The following is a 21,079-nucleotide window of genomic DNA, read 5'->3' on the forward strand; positions in this document are numbered from 1 at the left end:
ATTACGTTAATAATTTCACTGTCTACATTATAGCACTGAATTCTCCACTATTCCACGAGGTAAGAATTACTATCCCCTTTTTACGGGTGGGGAAACCGGTTCAGAGTGGTTAAGTTTTGAACCCCTGCTCACACTACCAATAAGGAATGGAACTAGGATTTGAATTCAAGTCTGAGTTCTGGTTCCTCTATTAAAAAATCTGTCCTCATATCATAATGTCACATATAGTTGAGGGAGACTACTAGAATCCTTGAATTCTGCGTAAGTATCTCATGTTAACTACAGTTCTACTATCTTCTTTGTGACAGAAAGTAACTGCCAAGTTTTTTTTCCAATATACTTTTGATTGTCTTCTATTGTGGGCAGCAGAAAACCATAAAATTAAGCAGACAACATTACCTGCTTATTATTATGGTCTTACATTCTTAGAAAACAGAACTTCTTATGCATTTAAAATAAAACAAACAAGGAATGAGGAAAATTGAATTTGTTACCAGACACAGAAAGTATTTCACATAATTGTGAATCTTCTTGAATGGGTGTCTACAGAGTGAATGTGAACTAGTATGTCTGTCTTAATAAGACATCAGGTTGTTGCTGCTGTTTATATTGGATTTCATATCTCATACAGTTGTTCATGAGGTAAAGCTTTTCTTCACCTTCCTCTTTACTCATTGTGTCTGGCTTCTGTCAGAGTCTGTCTTACCATTTCTCAGAGTTCAGACTTCTTCCAACTGTTACACACATGCACTCACACAGTCCCTTCCATTGTGAAATAGGGAAAGTGATTCTTACCTCACTACCTGTAGTGAGGATGAAATATCATTAGGCTTCCCCTGTGGACCCTGGATAAAAGTAGCTGCCATTATTTATTATTATTATTATGACTTATTATTATTATGACATTATTATTATTATTATTATTATTATTATTACTATGACTATGACTACGACTATTACTACTATTACTACTACTACTATTAAACACTGCCATACAGCTTTAGAAAGAGACCTTATTTCCCAAGACTGCTGCCCTGCAGTATTCTCTTGTTTTTAAACTGTAAGTGGATGACCTTGAAATAGTCTTGGAAGCTGAAAGTACCCTGATTACAGTCTGGATGGCTGTCGTACTCAAATATGATGAACAACACAATTAATCTGGCACATATTCAATGATATGCATGATCATTGTTTTGCCACATGGTAATTAGATATAAGTGGTAAGTTGTTGGTATAAATGATGTTAATCAGAGTTACTTTTATCCAGCTAAAACAAGCATGGGGAGGGAAAGGCCGGGAGGAGGAGGGAGCAGGGCCTGGCGATCAGATTGTTTTTCCACGGTGGAGTACAGCGTTCCTGGGAACCCGCCCAGTTCAGTAAGAACCAGTCTGGGTCACAAATGGGGCGTGGGTTCTGGGGTTTCTTGAGACTGTTTGCAGGAGTGGCAATGAGCCAGCTCATGTCACCGGCAGAGGGTGGGCTGGCCAGGAAGCGGGCAGGTGGCCCTGTCCTGGGAGGTCTTGCTACTGGTTCCAAGCTGCTCTGAGGAGGCCAGCAACCCCTAGAAGCAGGTGACCTGGTGCCTCCTCAGGCTGCTCAGGAATCACAGCTGAGATTCTGAAACCGTATACACCGTTTCAGATAAAGGAGAAGGTACAGGGCGTACTCCTTTGCTTATGAGGATAGGATACAGAACTCTGATTACATCAGTGTCTTCCGAGCACCCAGTTTTGACCATTAGGCCATATTAATAATGAGAATAGCAGTTAACATTCTATATGTGCTCAGCACTGTGCTTAGTGCTATAAATGTATAATTTCATTGGGTTAGGAAACTTTGAGGTAATTATGGTTATTATACAGATGAGGAAACTGAGGCTTTAAGAAGTTACTCAATTTGCCCAAGCTTATACAGGAAATAAGAGAGCTGGGATTCAAACCCAAGTCATCTGAGTTTGTAGGCCACACCTTTTCTTAAATAGACCAATATAGTTAAACATTTTTTTTGGAAAAATTTCAAATCTGTAGAAAATGTGCAAGAATAGTACAGTGAACTCCTATATACCCTTCATTGGGATTCACCCATTTTTATTAATTTGCCATATTTGCTCTTTCTTTTTCTAATACAGTCGGCCCTCCGTGTGGGTTCCACACCTGCAGATTCAACCAACCAGCAGATTTAAAATATTCAGAAGAAAAATTCCAAAAAGTTCCAAAAAGCGAATTTGAATTGGTTGCACTCTGGCAACTACTTACATAGCATTTGCATTGTATTAGGCATTATAAGTAATTAAAAGATGATTAAAAGTATATGGGAGGAAAAGAACAAGGTCCTACTGTACAGCATAGGGAACTACATTCAGTATCTTGGTAAAAGCTTATAATGAAAAAGTATATACATGTATAACGAAATCACTATGCTGTACACCAGAAACTAACACAACATTATGAACTGACTGTACTTCAATTAAAAAAAAAGTACATGAGAGGATGTCCATAGGTTATATGCAAATACCATGACATTTTGAGCATCTGAGAATTTTGGTATCTGCTGGCAGGGTCCTGGAACCGCCCCCCCCCCAGCCCCCCATACTGAGGGAGGACTGTTAGGTGTTTGCTTCTGGTGGATCATTTGGGAGTAAGTTGCCAGAATCATGATTCTTTGATCCTAGCTACTTGAGCATCTGTCTCTCAATAACAAGGACATTTTCTTATAGGACCACAGAGTAATTTTCAAAGTAAGCGTATTTCACAGGGCTACATTACTCTAGTATTTCATATAGAGTCCCTTTTCAAATTTTACCAGTGGTCCTAATTCTCTTCAATAGTAGTTTTTCCCGTGACCCAGGATCTAGCCCAGCATTTGGCTGCCATGTCTCTTCAGGCTGCTTTATTTTGGCTCAGTTCTTCACCCCTTCTTGGTCTTTTATGGGGCTGTGCTTTTGACAGCCTGGTTATTCTGTCCCAAGGAAGCAGGAAGCCTTTGTGGGCCATGGAGGGAAGAAGACTGAACCTCCATCCCTCACCTGTGTTCCTCAGGTGCCTGGAGAGTGGCCCAGCTGTGTCCATAGGAGGTGACTGTCGTATACTGTGTATATTCTTGTGATTGGGTGTCTCTGAGCGCTTTAGCCGAAAGGTACTAACAGTATGAACTATTTATCACTGTGATTATCATTCTCCATGTGAAAGCCAGTCTCCGTCACTGGGTTACAAATTGCAGTTCTTAATGGTTCAAATATGTTTTGGTTTCTGTCCCCATTTAGTCTCAAAGAAGATGGAGCAGGAACCCCCTATGACAAGGAATCAACAGCCATTATAAAGCTGAATAATACAACCGTTCTTTATTTAAAAGAGGTGACAAAGTTCCTGGCTCTTGTTTGCTTTGTCAGAGAGGAAAGCTTTGAAAGAAAAGGTAATTTTTTTTGTGTGATTTCAATGAAGCATTGTAATTCAGATGAATACTGCCTTTCCTGTTTGTTGAGTGTGGGTGGACAACGTGCCTCTGGAGGCTTCCAGACTTTAGTCACGGGCCCCCTTGGCTCCTGCCCACATCACTCGGGATTTTGGGATCCGTGAGCCAGCCTGCCCTCTAGTGATACAGTGGCCATGAGGTGAAAATGGAGCCAGACCATCCTCCCAGAGGCCCTTGCTTCTCTGGGAGCAAAGCTAGCTGGGGCGCTGTTGCCAGGCTGTAATGTGTCTTCCCCTGGGGCCAAGCCCTCCCTCTCGGTCCACACCTGTAGAAGGTCTTAGGGACCTTGTGACCACTTGTCCTCCCGTAGAAAGGAGGAAGCTCATACACCCTTAAAGCTAGACAGTATTTCACTTCTGTTCAGCCCTTGTACATTCTTTAGTCCTAAACCCACAGAGATGGCATCGTGATTCCCAAAAAGGGAAGACATGAATATACTTAATAACATTGCCAAATTTAGTTTTATTTTAAAACAAAAGCAATTAACCTCATAAAGATACTCATATTCCCCTTACTATCTAAACTGGGAAATACCAGCTTAATGATGTAGCTAGGGATTTTTGCTAGTAATTAGGGGATGATTTACCCTGAATTCCCAATAAAGTGGCAGTAGTAACATTTTTCTGGAATAGCTTTTTTTTCCTTATAAGCAATACAAGTTCCCTATAAAAATACTTTGAAAACTTAGGAAAGTATAAAGAACAAAATAAAATCGCTCAGTTCTACCATCTAGAGCAAGCCCCATGTTAACTTTCTGGGATTTTTTATCTCCTTCCTTTTCTCCCTCCCTCCCCCTTCCCCTCCTCCTCCCTTCCTTCATCCCTCCTCTTCTTCCTTCCAACAAAAGTGGTGCTATATTGTCTATACAGTTTTTAAAAATTGTATTATTTATTTTTATTTTGGCAGGGAGGGGAGGTAACTAGGTTTATTTATTTATTTTTTTTAGAGAAGGTACTGGGGATTGAACCCAAGACCTCGTGCATGGAAAGCATCAACTCTACCACTGAGCTGTACCCACCCTGCTATGTAGTTTTTTATCCTACTGTTTTCACTTATTTATATTGTGAACACTTTCTTAATTCATTGAGCATGAAAGCATAATTTAGATTTTTTACTATTTCTTTTTGTTACAAAAGTAATAGCTTTTATTTACAAAGTTTAAAAATAATAAGCAACAAGACATAATTATTGATAAGCGTCTCACTCACATATCTCTTAGTCTTTTTCATGGATCTCTAGATCTCTTTCTATATGAGATTATATGATAAATACTACTTTATGACTTTCACTTAAATTATTATAGACGTTTTTCCAATTCACTAATTTTTTTTAACCACATCATTTTAATTAGTTTCTTTTATTGTTAGAAATGTGTGTTGTTTCTAGATTTTGATGCTGTTAATAATCTATAATGACCTTCTTTGCACTAAATATTTGTGTACATCTTTGGTTATTTCCTCAGGAAAAACTTCAACAAATGGAATGACTTAGTTCAATGCATTTTGGTGGCTTCTGATGCATATTACCAAAATGTCGTTCAGAACGATTTTATGGTTTTATGCTACTGAGAATATGCATGTGTCCATTTTGCTATATTCTTATTAATATTGGACATTAGCATTAAAATGATAATTGAAAACAAATTTACCTTTTTTCTGCTTTTTAATGAAGTTGTGTATTTTTTCTGTATTTACTGACTCTGACCAACCAAATTGCCTTTTGTGTCCTTGGCCCTCAAAACTTTTAATTAAGTGGTGTTAACCTTTTACTTCTTATTTTCATCTTGCTGAAAGTCAGGACAGATATTAATAAGTTCATGGAATTTTGAAGCTGGACAGGACCATCCCTTGTTTCACCCTCTCAATTACAGATGACTTTACCTGGACCCAGGAAATAGAAATGACTTTCTCCCAAGGTCACACCACCAGTGTCTGACAGTCGGGGCTAAAGATTTCTAGGCTTCTCCCTATATAGAATCAGTTGTGTGGACTGTGTTGTAAATCATTATACATATACTCCCTTGGTTAAAAATATTTGCAGAATTTATATTTGGGGATTAATATTTCATGTTGATTTTAGACCTAAGGAAAATAAAAGTAATGCATATAGTACAACTATAATCCCCAAACCTTCGAGGGTGGTAACAGATCCTAAAATTTAGGGTACATTAGAATCAGCCTTGACAGCTTGTTTATTTTGAATTAATTTTAGACTTAACAGAAAAGTTGCCAAAATAGTATAGAGTTTATATATACTCCTCATCTAGTTTCCCCAACTGGTAACATCTTACATACTGTAGTACAGTTACCAAAACTAGGGGCTAACATTGGTAGAACACTTATTAATGAAGCTTACAGACCATATTCTAATTTCACCAGTTTTTCCAAAAATACCTTTTTTTTTTCTGTTCCAGGATCCCAAATTGGTTTAGTCGTTATTTCTCCTAGTCTTCTCTAATCGGGGACAGTCTTTCATCACCTTGACAGTTTTGAAGTGTGTTCATCAGTTATTTTGGACAGTGTCCCCCAAATTGAGTTTGCCTGATGTTTCCACACAGTTGGAATCAGATCATGCAATTTGGCAAGAATGCCACCCCAGAATGATGATCTGTCCTTCTCAGTGTGTTGTATCAAGAGGTCCATGAGGTCTTATTACAATGATGCTGACACTGATTTAGTTAAGGTAGTGTCTACCAGGTCTTTCCCCTGCAAAGTTCCGATCTTTCCCTTCGTAGTGAATAGATACTTTCAAACTATGTAAATCTTCTTTCTCCTCACACTTTTGCCCACTAATTTTCACATCCATCTACGGTTGCAGGAGTAAATTCAAGCAGGAAATTTATCATGTGGGTCTCTGTTAAATTATTGCTAAATCACCTTGGTAGGATCATCTCTGAGGATGGGCAGATTTTGTAGAATTTATAAACTAACTAGGAACCTGGGTATTCATTTTAATGTTATAACTAAGAGATATAAACAAATAGGTAGACAAGGTTTAACCCCATCATGTTAAACTTGTTTGCTTTTTAGGGTGAACAACTGTCTCCATTTGCCTGGGACAGAGGGGACCTCCAGTGCCCAAACTGGGGAAGTCCCAGGCAAATGGGGTGAGTTGGCCACCCGAGCTTTAAAAAGAACTTAAATGCTTTGCATACACAGGGAGTAGTTCGATCTGTTTTGTTGCTTTAATCTCAAGTGTTGAGGGCTGTTGGTGCTGATATCAACACTTACTGGTTAGCCTATCCTCCTGTTGGTCTCCTGCGTTTTTGTGGGTGATTTCTGAGACTGCTTTGGCATAAAGGAGTAAAAGCAGAGGTGGGATTCTTGGCCTTCACTGCACATCACAGGCACCTTGGGGAGGGAGGTGGCTAAAAAATAGGGACATCTGAGCCCGCCACCAATTAGAATAGGTTCTTGGGAGAGGGGCTTGGGGCTTGTTAATTTTTAAAAAGTTCCCTGGATGCTTTTATTGTGCAGCTACGATTGAGAACCACTGAGCAAGAGAAGGACTGTGTGTGATGCTGAAGGTCATGCTTATTCTAGTCATGTCTCTGTTCTTGTATTTTCAACTGCCTTTTATGAAAGTTGGAATAAACAGCAAACTCTTTGTAGGCACGCTTACATCCTTTAAACACCTCAGTTGTGAATTTTCACTTTCAAAACTCCAAAGGAAACAAGATTACTCTTACATTTTAAATGTGCAAAGACGAGTAAGTTAAGATTTTTTAGGAGTCATCAGTAGGCTGTCTCTGAAATTTCCCAAGTTGAGTCCTCATTGAGCCAAAGGCCTATTTAGCTAAGCTTTATTCATAAGGTACTTGATTGCACACATAAGCAGAAAAATTTGAGGTTGTTCTTGAATCTCTTATCCAAACTCCCACTACATAAAATCATTTCTTTGCTCCTTGTTTTTTTTTTTTAATTACATGCTTTATATGGAAGATGGTTCCAAGAAATAAAAGTGAAGAATTGGGGAAATCAGCAAGGAAGGTAGAAAAGCCATCCTGCTGGGGGAGTCTCTGAGAAGCTGCACGCAAGAAACTCAGCATCACCCTAGTTGAGCTTGCAAGACTGCATTTGTCCACAGACTCCCACGCCCCACTGTGTGAGGAGTGCTGTCAGAAACTTTTATGCCCATAGCCTGGTACCTGTCTGTGTGGTGGAGGAAGCCCTCTGGTGCCAAAGAAAGCCTCAGGCAGAGAAGAGATGCTCATACCTGGGCTGGCTTATTTCTTATTCCCTTCTCCCTGTTGACTGTGGTCACTATCACTGCAGAAGCAGCAGAGGGCGCCATTCAGACTGTTTCCTGCTCCTGGAAGCTGCGCTGGTGTTCCCTCCACTGCACTTGCAGTTAGTTTTATGACTGCTTTGAAGAATTTCTCTTCTTGGCTGGAATCCCAATTCTTTTTTTTTTTTTTTTTAAATGGGACTCTGGAATCACCTGAGTGGAGGGAAATAACTTTTTGGGTAATTATTTTTATAAGTTTAAAGATAACGAATGGACCGTCACCTTATCTAACTGATATAAACTTAAAACTGCTCTCAACACCTTTACAAACTAGTGGTGATGATGAGAAAGGCACTCAAGGCTTGGATTATCGTTTATTCTATTTTTGTACCACTGTTTAATTTCTGAAAACACAAGATTCTCCCCTACTAATTCTCCATTAAAATTTACTTAATGTTAACAAACTGAGAGTGTCATTGGTTGTTGGATTCCTGACCTCAGAGTTGACCTGAGGTGACAATAAGCACTCTAAAATCGAGGACTTTGTTTTTTCCATAAGACAGTGGCTTAAATATTTCCTGAATATCTATTCAGTAAAGATTGATTGATTGAGTCCATGACTTTGAGATCTCAGCTACACTCCAAGTCAGGATCTGCCTCCATTCAGAGTCAACTTAATACTGCCTTTTGGGGAAAAATAATACTTCACTGAAGACATATCTTAATTGTAAGAAATCTTTAATTCTAAATGATTTTAAAAGGGCAGTTCAATTTGTTCTTCATATCTTTTGGGTCATAGACACCTTTGAAAATGTATATACTCTGGAACCTTTCTTTGGTAAAAATGTATATTTACGAAACTTTGCCTGTAATTGCTAGAGGTTTACTGCAGTTCCTGACGCCCAGCTGCAGACCTAGGGAAATCTGTGGACCTTATGCTACGCCCATTCCTCTACTGCCCCCTACTGGCGTATCCTCGCTATGGCTGACCAAAAAAAAAAAAATCTAGGTGATATTTCTAAATATTTTTATTTTCTTCTCTAGGGCTTATTGATTATAATTTTCATTGTTTCCGGAAAGCCATCCATGAAGTTTTTGAGGTGAGAATGAGAGTGGTGAAATCACGAAAGGTTCAGAATCGGCTACAGAAGAAAAAAGGAGCCACCCCCAATGGGACGCCTAGGGTGCTGCTGTAGGTGAGGTTTCAGGAACATCTTTTGAAATTAGACGTTTCAATGAGGCTGCTGCGCTGTGTTGCTCTAAAGGAAGAGAAAGAAGGAGATTGGGACATATGACATATATTTGTTGTAAAAAAAAAAAAAATCCTGCCACCCTCTTGATCCTCTCTTTTTTAAATAAAGTAAGCACTTTGAAGCAAAAACTTGTATATTAACAATGGAGTGAAATCCACTGTAATTTCATTACACAAATGTAAACTTTTATGGTCCGCAGTCAGAAAAATCCTGTGTGAGAACTGCCAGGAACTGTATATATTTTGCACTTTTTCATGGTTTTTTCCCTCATTGAACTACACTTTGATAAAAACAACTTTTCTAAGCTTTTTTCTGTACTTGATGTCTAGGACATGCATACTGAGTCCATAGCTATAGGGCAGTTGGAAATTCATCAGAAAGTGATGCATTGGCAGTGACTTTCTATAAATTTGGGAATCTTTGCTACCAATTGTTGAGAAAAATCATTTTTCAATGGAGGAACATTTTTCAGATTGGGGCGGAAAGCTCCAGGAGCAATAAGAACTGTCCCCTGTTTATAACTGGAATAAATAGAAATTTTGTAGAATAGTATTAGCACCAAACTTATCTCCAAATTTCTCCAGCCATGGCAGTGCTTCCCTACTCAACATTTTTTACAGAGCTCTTTACCTCAACACACCTGTCTCATCATTTTATACAAAGAGGTTATTTCTTTTTACTGCGTTACTGTTCTTTAGAACCTTTGGGACCAGATTTCCAAAATGGTGCCGATCACTGGAGAGAAATCAGAGTGTCGCTAAATTGCAGGGTTTCTGGAAGCTTTTCTGTACCTGCCGCCCAGGCTGATGTCACACCAGAGGCCACGTGGTCTCCCCAATGTAGGTGATTGGCAACTGCAGGTTTAAAAATATATCCCTTACAATTATGTGTGTTTGGCCTCTGATAATGGGCCTCTTCGTGTGCAACATTTAGAATGTTTGTTTAGGACCAGTTTTTTTCATTGCCCCACGACTACAGGCTGCATCTCATATCTCCACCACCATAGAGCTGAGTCCTGGTGGGTGCATTTGTCACCTCTGAATCTCTTTGTCAGTGACAGTGTGCCTTGTGGCTTCTGCCTCTTCCCACTTTGTGATTGAACTAGAGCTTATCTTGTTAGCGGCATACTCTGCACAGCTAAAAAGCCATCCTGAAAACCCCTAAAGGTCAGTGGGAAAGGATGGCTGGGTGAGGCGTTACACTTAGCTCTGTGTCTGTTTCTCTGAAGTTCCTCCATTTATGTTTACTTTAGACCAACAGCAAGTTAAGAGATTTTATGTCTACCCTCATCCCAAACCATTCCAAGCAGATAATTCTAGGTCCATCCCAAAGGTTAGTGCCCTAAAGCATGTTGGCAGGTATTAGGAAAAAAAATTTTTTTTAAGTAGAGCCTCACAGGGGTATCAAAGCTGATCCTAGCAAAAATGTATCAAGTTCCTAAAGCAACTTGTCCTTGAAACGATCCCACTGCTCTCTGTGGCTTCTTTCCACCTCCCCAAATCCTATCCTTTTGAGGCTGGTAACTGCAATTTAAGATGGTAGCTAATTGGGGTTTAACGTATGAGCCCTCCCAAGGGTCTATGCATTTTGGAAGGAAATTTCTAAAAATCACGAAGGTGCCCTGACTCCCTTCCCCATGATTCCTACTCAAAAACACGGCTGCGTAGGAACCCAGGGCTCCAGGGAAGTCTTTTTCCTAATTTCCAGACCTATATAACCTGTTGGACCTTTGCCGACATGGTAACTGTAGGTTATTCTTATAAACCTAATTCTTTTGATACTTTTTACACAATGTTTCTTTCTGAATAAGCAAATAAAGAATCACTTTTCTAAAACGAGTTTATCATCAAAATAGAGGCATTTGCCTGTCTGGTACATCACCCATTACTTAGGTAGATATATTATTGTAAGCAGGTGGAGCTTCCATTTTTAAGCTGGGTCTATGATGGGTTTTTGTTCAAATGTGCCTTAAAAGCCTATTAATTCAAGAGCAAATGATTCTTTGGGGGGAGGGCAAAGTTCATGCTATGGTCTAGGACCCAAGTTCATGGTAGTAAATGCACTCTGATTAATCACACATTGATATATAGACTACTGCCTCAAAGCTGTAAGCATGGCAATGACCTCTCAGTTAAAGAGAGATGTAGGAGTTATGTCTAAGCGCTCAATTTCTGAAATCTGTGCTATTGGAATTACAAAACCTCTTCAGTTCCTTTTGCATTTTATTTTTGACATGGAACTTAGCTTCCTGCAATATGTGTGGCCACCTTCAGGTCTCAAATCTAATGCTATAAATATATATAAATATACAAAATATTGTATAAATACGAAGCCCAAATACATGGCTACAGTGACTGCTCTGGAACATTTCTGCTTATTTTCAAAGGTTGAGAACTTGACCCGCAGGTTTCTAGGGCAATTAGAACTTCTATATGGGGGTGAGACTCTGTGAACTGTCATCTTTGGTTATTTTCAGTGATGTAGATTAGATTAGTGTGTATGACCAGGGTAGCGTGTTTCTGAAGGACTATAAATCAAAAACTGGTTGACATTCATGGACAGTGATATTTTGTGAACATGATATATTTTGGACCCTTCAATATAAAATGACCTAAAACACAGCAATATTGTTATATACGGGTTATATGCTAACTGTTTGAAACACACTTGAGAAAAACGGCTGAACTGTCTTGATTAAAGTATGGTATGCGTTCAACTTATACAGACTGGATGTAATTTGTCATCAAGTATTTTATTCAGTATTATGTTTTCCTTTAAGCAGTACATCATTTATAACCATTGTTAAACCACCACGTTCAAGAATGTTAACTGCCGATTTAAAAGCCTACGTCATAAGCTCGTGATTTGGTAGGGCTCTCATTTAATTTCAGGCATATTCATAACTAATCTTTCTGGAAGCAGAATGGTCTCTCTGGTGAAAAGGAAGCCTGGTCTTTCCTGTGTGCCAGGTTGTCTACCATACACGTGTACAGTGGCTTCATTGGCCCTATTGGGTTCTTTTGGTAAAATGTGTTTGTCCTGATTAACCAGCTCTCATTTTATGGAAATGAGGATAAATCACTCTGAGTTGGATTTACATTTTTACTTTCATTTTTTAAAACTCTGTAATCCCTGCATATTTTGGGCCTATTTGGACTATAAAACTGTTATTTCAGCAAACTTAAGATACTGATTCTTGCTGCTCTGGCCCTAATTCCTAGCCGTCTGAAAATTCTTTTCCTAACTGTCCATTTTTGCAGCCTTACTTGCTTAGTAAGATTTCACTCTATGATGACTTTTACACAACCTGCTGGAGTTCTCAGGAAGGGCCAGCATTAGATGTTATATCCTGTATGTGAAGTCTTGTTTCTGACTGGAAAACTTGATCTAAAATAATGTATTTCCAAGATTTTTAATCTGTAGTGATGTTGAGTTTAGGAGAAAGAAAACACTGTCTTTAACAGCATCATTTAATACTAATAGATGTTGAGTGCACTCAGTATGCCACGCACTGCTCCTAAGTGTTTTTACATAACTTATCCTCCCTCATAAACCCAAGAGGTAGGTACTGTTAATCATGCCTGTTTTACATGAGGCAGCTGAGGCCAAAGAGATGAAATAACTTGGTCAAGATCGTATTACTAGACACCCTAAGGGATGGAAATATTTGTAATGTATATAAGATCTCCAATAAATTAGTAAAAAAAATCCCCCCCCTCAAAAAAGGTCATATTACTAGTAAGACACAGGGCCTGGAGTCTGACCCAGTAGTCTACCCTATCAACTTCTGCTCTAAGCAGCCTCACCAAATATCCCTTCAAATGCCCTCCTTTCATGAATAGGAAGAGGGGGACTTGAAGTTCAGAGTTTCTGCTGCATGGGCTTAAGAAGGCTGAAATGCTGGGGTATTTAAAATACCTTTTCTTACACAAGAATCAATAGGAGCAGTCTTCTAATGTGCTTCACTTGGAGAAGAAAGTCAACAAAGATCATTCCTTTTTCCTTCCTAATACATTAAATAACTCTAGTTCCCAAAATAATATTAACAGTGTTTAAATATCAGGAGAAAATTTAAATAACTTATACCTATTTGGCTATAAATGAAGCAACAGTATATCAAACTCTAAGAAAATCAAGAAAGAACAAGCCTTTGATCTAAGGCGTATTCAACCTTTACCTTGATTTTTTAGTATCTGTAACAATAACTTGTAGAAAACAAAACACAGATCTGGATTAAAATTCAAAAACACACATTTCAATTTTAATCCTCAGACCTATATTTAAAATTGCCCCTTTGTTGGACTCTTCAATAAGAGGAGGCTCAAATCTAAGATGTCCAAGATGGAACTGGCACCCTTCTTGCTAAGTTCTCTGCATGTGATCGTGTGACCATCCTCCCTAGCATCCCCGCCAGAAACCTGGGCCTCATTTGTGACTCTTCCCTCCTGCTCACCCGCTCCAAGCAATCACCGTAGCTCAGCCTTACAAAGGTCACTGAATGTCTTCTCTCCTCTCCTGCTATTTTTCCTAGTTTAGACCACCGTCTCCTCGTATTTGGATCTCAGTGACCTCTTAACCAGTGTCTCTCTGCCTCATCCATTCATCTGCTCCATCCTCCACACAAGACCCAGAGTGACCTTCTAAACCATACTTTCTAACCACATCACTTACTTGCTTAACACCTTTAGTAGGTTTCCACTACAGATATCAGTTCAACTCCTCAAAAAAGTTTCAAGACTCTGCCTCCCAGTCCTGACCCTTGTCTCCAGCCTTGATTCATTCTCAGCAGAGCTGGAATGGTAGCCCATTCTTTTGTCAGTCATTTTCTGAGTTAAAACATAATTTTCTTTCATTCAACAGTTATTGATAAGACATTTTTTATATGCCAGACTTTATGCTTAGTAAAATAGCTGAAAGACAATAGACATGGAAGGATTTTAAAATCTAAAAATAATAGAAAATAGTGCTCACTTTAGCAGCACATATACTAAAAATAATAGAAAATAAACTAGTGTTGGATAGGCCCTCTAGAGGTCAATTTTTACAACCACAGTCGTAGAGGGTCTTAAACCCACCAGCAGGAACCATGGGACCCATAAACAGCATCTGAGAAGCTGAGTTGTTCCATCAAGAGCGAATCACTAGCCATATTGACTATACTATTAATTCACTGTAAATATAAGAAGTAGGCTATCAAAGTAGAAATGTTTATTGAAGTAGTGCCTTTCCTTATAATTAAGAAGTGAATTATCTTAAAAAGATGTTTTAATCGCTTCTCGGCCTTTTGGCTAAGATCAAGTGTAAAAAGATGTTTTAAATGTTGATGTTCATACTTTTCTAACTTAATCCATGTATGAAGTCAATATCATTTCCCAAAATAGATTTAATCAAAAACTTATTTTAATGTTACTCCTCTTTTCAATCTGTTTGTACCAGGGAACTCTGAGTGCTCCCAAGGTAGGTATTGTTCATGGCCTCTTGATATGCTGATATGAGGAGCAGTGGAAGATGTGGGCAGAATCTGACGGCAGAAAATAGGGCTAATGCAGAGCTTTTTAAAAGCTCGTTTAGGATTTTGGAAGGTTCGATGATACTTTAAGAAGTGCCAAATTTGGCCTGGCAGGTCCTCCAGACTATCTACTTATATCAAAAATGCAAGTTAAGTTCAGGCAGTGATCTTATTTCAGTTGTCCTGTTAGTATCTTTGCAATTTTTTTTTATAATAGACATGGTAAAGTGAAAATATGGGTTTTAATGGTCCCTGTCATCATTTCAAAGATACTTCAACTGGTATCATGTAATTCCAAGGAACAATTCAATTTCATGAAAACAAATAAATTTAAATTTATATTATATATAAAATAAGTAAAATTATTAAAAAAAACTAAATAAAAGTAAATAAATAAAAAACAGAATCCAAAATAAGATCTTTAAGACTAATCTAGTAGATAACAGTCATTAGTCTTTCTTTATAGAATACATTTTTAGTTTCAATAAATGATCTACAGGTAAAGCCGAGCTAGGTCTGATCCTCAGTATTCAATCTTGAAAAAATAAACCATCTTAAAAAGTAAAATGATGATGTGAGCGTCTACCCAAAGCAAAGTTTGAACAGGATGCTTAAAACTGCCCTAGGACAGAACTGTAGGAGTTAACCCTTTATGAAATCCATTTTAAACTTTTTGTTGTGAGTCACAATAAATACAATTCACACTGCAAACTGTCACACACTTGTACTTGAAAATATTACTTTAAAAAAAATTTCATGAAGTACTATCCTTTCTACATGTAATGCACACTAGTATTTTTCTCTTTCCTTTCCTCTTTTAAAAAGATCTCACAATCCATTAATGGATTATGACCTGCAATTTGTAAGCACTGCTAGAGGGAACCCACTGGCCAGATCAGAGACACCTGAGGATTTTCTTTTTAATCTAAAAGATTTTCCTTTACTCTGTGTTAATTTTAAGATTTTACAAAACATGGGGAAATTCTGAGGAAGTTCTTGAATTTTTCTCTCATTTGACCCAGGCTTTCTGCTGTGTCTACCAGAGCACTTTTCACTGGCATCCCTTGGATGTTTTTGTACGTTGTGTTGTATTAGGAGTCGGGGTGCTGGGGGCTGCAGTCTCTAGAGGATCATCTTTTACTATAGACGCTATCCTTGACTAGTATAAATAATTAACTTGGAAGTGAGTGACTCATTTAACTTCTATGGGGTCCTTTTTTGATTCAGAGGACATTGGTTTCATGCAAGAATCAAGAATCCATGAGTTTGGCCCTCTTTGTGCTATTTTGACTCTCCCAAGAACCAGGTGGCCAAGGCCCTTGCCAGTGAAAGGGAGCTGATCTAGCCACTGCACTCAGGGTGGAGGAGGAGGGGATGAAAGGGGACTTTCAACCATCCAACTGCCTGAGACCTTGACCACCCTGATGTCTCTATCTGTACTATTAAGCTGCTGGGGCAACGGGGATCCTTCTAGTCCCCAAACTGAGAGTCAAAAAACTAAGGCCCTTCCCCTGAATGGACAACTACAGTAGAGCAATTAAGACCTGGCCTTTTCCATGCTAACCCCCTCCACCACTGTGGAGAATTCCATTCCTACAAGCTATTTCTCTTTGCTTCCCACTTCTATTATTACCCAAGTCCCTTTGGCTGCTGACCAGTTCTCTCTGCCTCCGGCCTGTGGATAGCTCACCCCGGAGTGCTCCAACTTCATCAACCAGATAGTAACCAGGAAGTAACTTTTGTTCTAGAGACGTGAATAATATTACCTAAATGCTCTGTGGCTGCACAATTACTCTATTCCTCTGTGCCCTGAGCATCGACTGTAGACTAGAATGCTTCACATGTCTATGAACTATTTTTTTTTTGGAAGTTTGTGGATGCTATAGTGATAAATAAAATACAAGCTTGTTTAAAAGTACTGAACTCAGAGTAATTTTGTGTCATTTTGCATTTTCCCAATGAACAGAAACTGAAACTGCTCGGAAGGTAGAGTTTTTCTGTTCTATTCTGGCTGGTTCGTAGCTAAGTTTCCTCCATCAGCAAGTGGCTAGAAGGGGTCCAGAGAATGACAGGTTGGGGTGACAGGATGTAGGGACACAAGAAAGAAAAAAGGCATAGACAGACTGGCAGAGGGACAGTGCCCAGCAGAGCTATAAGGAGAGGACTCAGAAGGCAGGAAGGAGAAGACGCAGCTGTGCAGGGCTCTCTGCTGGAGCATCATGAAATACCTGTTCTTTCACCCATGAACAACAGTTTTATCTTAGTTGCAGGTGTTTCCTTCAGAGCTAAGTTTAGCAAATGAAAGCTTCCTTGTCAAACTCAGGTTCACTAGAGCTAAGGAGTAAGGAATAGGAGCATTGTAATTTTTGTTGCTAATTCTAAAAGCACATTTATTATGGAAAAAAAAAAACAAAACAGAAATGCAATCCATACAAATAAAGCAAAAGCACAGGTTTCCTTTTCCTCATCCCTAATACCAACGGGCTGTAATTTCGGGGGAGATGTCACAGATAATTCAAAGCTATGGTAGCAAATTAGGTCTCCAAGAAAAGACAAGATTTTTTTAAAAACCACAGTAAAAATGGTTTTAATAATGTTGCAAACGACTATTAAGTACTGTATTTAGAAAATGCTCCTTTGCTTATTAACAGGGAAAAACCTTTTAAAATGAGGTACATACAAGTCATCTGGTGGAAGAACCCCACTACCCTAGTACTGTAAGCACTCCACAGGGTTTCAAATAAACTCACTTGCTATCTCTCCATGATATTTTTTTTCTGGAATAGAGTCTTAGGAAAGTGTTCAAACAGAATGAGCAGGAAAGACTATCTTAAATACAGCAGAAACTGAAAAAGAAAAAAATGAAGAGGCAGTTTCTCTCTGCATGTCTCAGCTGGCCAGCAGATGGTAGACAAAAGCAGAGCTATTCGACCTGCGATGCAGTGAGGTGTGGCGTACAAACTACAAAGAGCTCCTTCCTGGCTGACTTTTGCTGTTTAGGTAACCAGAGTTTAAACTTGTGTCCCTAATAATCACCAACATCTCTGAACATTAATACCAGCCAGCTGCATCCCCATGGGGAAATTAGTACCATCTTTCTTATTAACGGTCCCAAAGGGGAAATCCGGGGGTGGGGTGGGGGGGACAACAGGAAAACTGTGGCATTTTTTTTTAATAAAAAATAAAAAGCTCATGAAATACTCAAAGTAATTCATAAAATGTTTACAATAAAGTTCATATATGGCTTTCCAAGGTGTTTTTCACTTTGAATTATACTCTAGGAAGACGACCTAAAATTTGTCAATTCAAACTGAAAAAAAAAAAAAACCAAAATTCACTGGAGTTAATTTTAAGGATCTAATTGGCTTTACTGAATGATTCATGGATCCCACCTAGCAAACAGAAAAGAGTTGCAAGAAGTTGTACAAAATGGAAGGATTTAGAGGCAGAAGAGGGGAAAAGAGTGGATGGTTTCAGTTTTAGATAATCTACCTCCTGGGATGGCAGGGAGCTATGTGGCAGAATACCTCATCGGCACTGACCGGAATATTCCAGACTAGCCATTTAAGGATACATTCCCAGAGGAGGTTGTAACTGCAATTAGGTTAGGTAGTAAGTCTTGGTTTAATGACGTGTGTCTTAGTAGAAGTGACTCCATTTTGGGACTGTCATTTCTTTTTTAACAATACAAGTCATAATAGCACTGCTAGTTGCAAAATAAGTAAACCAGTTAGCTGATGGCAGATATTTTTAGTCTAAAAAAGTATAAACAATAGAATTTCAACCTTGTTAAAATACCTATGCTTTGGAAACAAAGGCCCAAGGTGTCAGACAGATAAGTCGGGGCACCGGGCAGGTAGGTGGAGGAGAGGGAGGATGGTCTGGAAGATGGCATTATGTAGCCTCCAGCACAAAGGGACTTTACTTCTTCTAAATGAGTGCCAGCAAGAAGCCGGTTAGAACCCAACAGCCGCAACTGCACAGCAGCAAGGACTCAATTGGACGTGACCCAGTGCTCACTGCAATATAATTAACATTGCAGTTTAGCTCCCCCTACCATGGGTTTTTCTATGTGCATCATGGGTAAGGATATGCACAAAGGGGACAAACGTGACTAAGCATTCCAGGGGCATAAGCTGTCAATCAATCAAAAGACCCCCTCTAAGTGAGAGTATAAAAAAAAAAGGGCAAAGACCGCTGCTTTTTTCCTCCCTTGGATCAGCCCACCTCCCATTCTTGGAGGTATACTTTTCCTTTTCTAAATAAATCCTTTAAAATCTTCTGCTACACAATGCATCATTTCTGGTCTGTATTCTTATCTTTTGGGTATGACAAGAACTGGGCTCTTTTCCCTTTCCCTTTTGGAGTAACAAAGGTAAATACATTAAAATGTTAATCATGGCCATTTCTGAGCAGAACCATGGAAGGTTTGCATTTTGTTCATATTCAAAATGTTGAACAATAATCGTGCATTACTTCTATGATCAAGAAAAAAATCATTTTAAAAAATAAGAAAAGTTTTTAATGCTGAAGAAAAATTATCTTAAAGTACATGGTCTTAAAACTGAGCAGGACCCTGTGGGGCCCTCTTGCGTACAAAAGCCTCTCTGTGTCCTCAGTTTCTTGTTTGTAGAAAAGGGGCTTCAGCTTCCTAGACTTTCCCTGAGTTCCAAAAAGGGCAGATTCAAACAGTTGCTAATCAGGGAAGGGAGGGAATGCAGAAACAAAGAAGGAGCAGTCAAGAAAAAACAGTGCAACTATGCGGTAAGGTCCTGGTTCCTCCAGAAGGAACAGTATCTTTGAGTTCTTTTGGAACTAAAGTCCCCATTCAGGTGGAAGATGGTAACTTCAGGCTGAGCACAAAATTCCTGGAACACCACCCTGTTACCTCACCACCAACCAATCAGAAGAAAGTCATACAGTCTGCAGCCCTAAAACTCTCCCCTAAAAACCAGCAGGGGAATTCAGGTTTTTTTAAAACAAGAGCTCGCTCCTTGCTTGGAATAAACTGTTCTCTGGTCTAAACTCTGGCATTTTGGTTTGTTGGCCTCACTGTGTGTCAGGCACTGGAACTTGCATTTGACAACAGTAAAGTAATACACTGAGGTTCTAAGAAGCATGTCCCTGCTTTCAAACGGTAGGGAAATAAGGCCTTGTAGGACACAAGGCAGCCTGATTCCTTTTTAGTGTAGCGAAAACAATCCCAGTTTCAGAGTCAAAAGACCTGGACCTGAATCAGAGTTCTTCCCCTTTCTAGGTAACTAGCCTTGAATAAGTCAATGAAACTTTCAGAACCTCTAAATTGGATTTCAAAGTATTCAAATCAAGAAATTAATGAAAATGTAGAAAGATTCCCTTTCATCAATATAATAAAAAAAAAAGGACTATGTCAAAAAGATATGTCAACTGAAAAAAACACACAATCTAAAAGTTGAGAATTGTTTTACTTGGTGGCCTTACTGAGAACTATAGCCCTGGAGACAGCCTCTCAGATAGCTCTGAAGGGCTGTTCCAAAGAGGTAAGGGAGGAGCCAAGGTATACAGGAGTTTTAAAAAATGTAAAAAACATGTAGTCAAACATAAAAGATTACTGCTAATCACAAAAAACCAGACATCTCAAGTCAATGATTTTAGTGCTTTTCTATGTACAGGAAGATGCAAGAGTCTGAGCTTATTGAAATTACTCTTTTGATGTGATTCTTAACTACCTAGGGCCAGGATCCTGTTTTTCTTCATCCTGAATCCCCTCAGGGCTCACCTTCGGGGGCAGCTGCAGTGGCTGATGGCTTGATGGCTGCAACATTCTTTGTTTACTGAAACGGTAGGCAACATTTTTTGGGTCCACAGATAAGAACTTGTAATGTAGTTGAAAGAACCGAGAGTTTAAGGAAATGGCTCAATTTCTCTGTGATCTCAGCTCTCTTTATCCATAAAATTGGTACAAATAACCTATGGCACTGCCAGGGCTGTTGTGAAGAGTTGATGTAAGTTAAGTGTCCAATACAGGAGCCAACACACAGTAAATGCTCAAAAACTATAGTCCCCTCCAGGGTGCAAATGATAATGGAGAGGGATCTATCCTTCAGAGGGCTTCTGGTGACTATCTAAACAAAACAGGAACTAAATAGGTCAAGGATTGTGGTGTTGTTGCCCAACACAAGATCGTGTACCCGATGCAGTGAGGCCAAAGAAACCGAACTGTTGGGGTTTGGAGCAAAGAAAGGTTTACTGCAGGGAGACACCAATGGACATTTCCTTTATAAATGTAAATGTTCCTTACAGAAAGGGTAACTCCTACTTGATTTAGAGTTTTTCACATGTCTGCTGTTTCTTAGAAAATAACCAGCTTAATATTCCAAAGAAATACATTCTAGAGTGGCAAATTCTGCACCCCTCAATACTCTTTTCCTCTATAAATGTCTCTGATGGGAGAGATCTGAATTGGCTTACTTAAGGTCTTAGCTCCTGTAGCAAGATTGTAATAAAGTTTAACATGTGCCCACAACCAAATTGTCAGAGTAGATTTTTAGTTTGTTTTTAACCAAGAAAGGAGAGATTATGACACAGGAAAAATGTGGGGCGAGAGGATGGTCGTGTCTCAGGTCTCTGTTGAGTCCC

The 21,079-nt window shown here is 39.0% G+C and overlaps 1 protein-coding gene across 3 annotated transcripts in view; it reads left to right on the forward strand.

The window, feature by feature from the left end:
- RRAGD (Ras related GTP binding D) overlaps positions 1–11,672 on the forward strand; it is a 35,667-nt gene extending 23,995 nt beyond the window's left edge. For 2 of the 3 annotated variants that reach the window (XM_074368633.1, XM_074368635.1), the window contains 2 exons: positions 3,264–3,412; positions 4,419–5,115. In XM_074368633.1, the coding sequence (XP_074224734.1) occupies positions 3,264–3,412; positions 4,419–4,573 (304 nt within the window). In that variant the 3' untranslated portion in view covers positions 4,574–5,115. Of the gene's footprint in view, positions 1–3,263; positions 3,413–4,418; positions 5,116–8,743 lie in introns of those variants that run through there. The other variant, XM_074368634.1, reaches the window with a different exon arrangement.
- The last annotated feature ends 9,407 nt before the right edge of the window (positions 11,673–21,079 follow it).

The sequence above is a fragment of the Camelus bactrianus genome, chromosome 8, assembly GCF_048773025.1.
Source record: "Camelus bactrianus isolate YW-2024 breed Bactrian camel chromosome 8, ASM4877302v1, whole genome shotgun sequence".
Lineage (NCBI taxonomy): Eukaryota > Metazoa > Chordata > Mammalia > Artiodactyla > Camelidae > Camelus > Camelus bactrianus.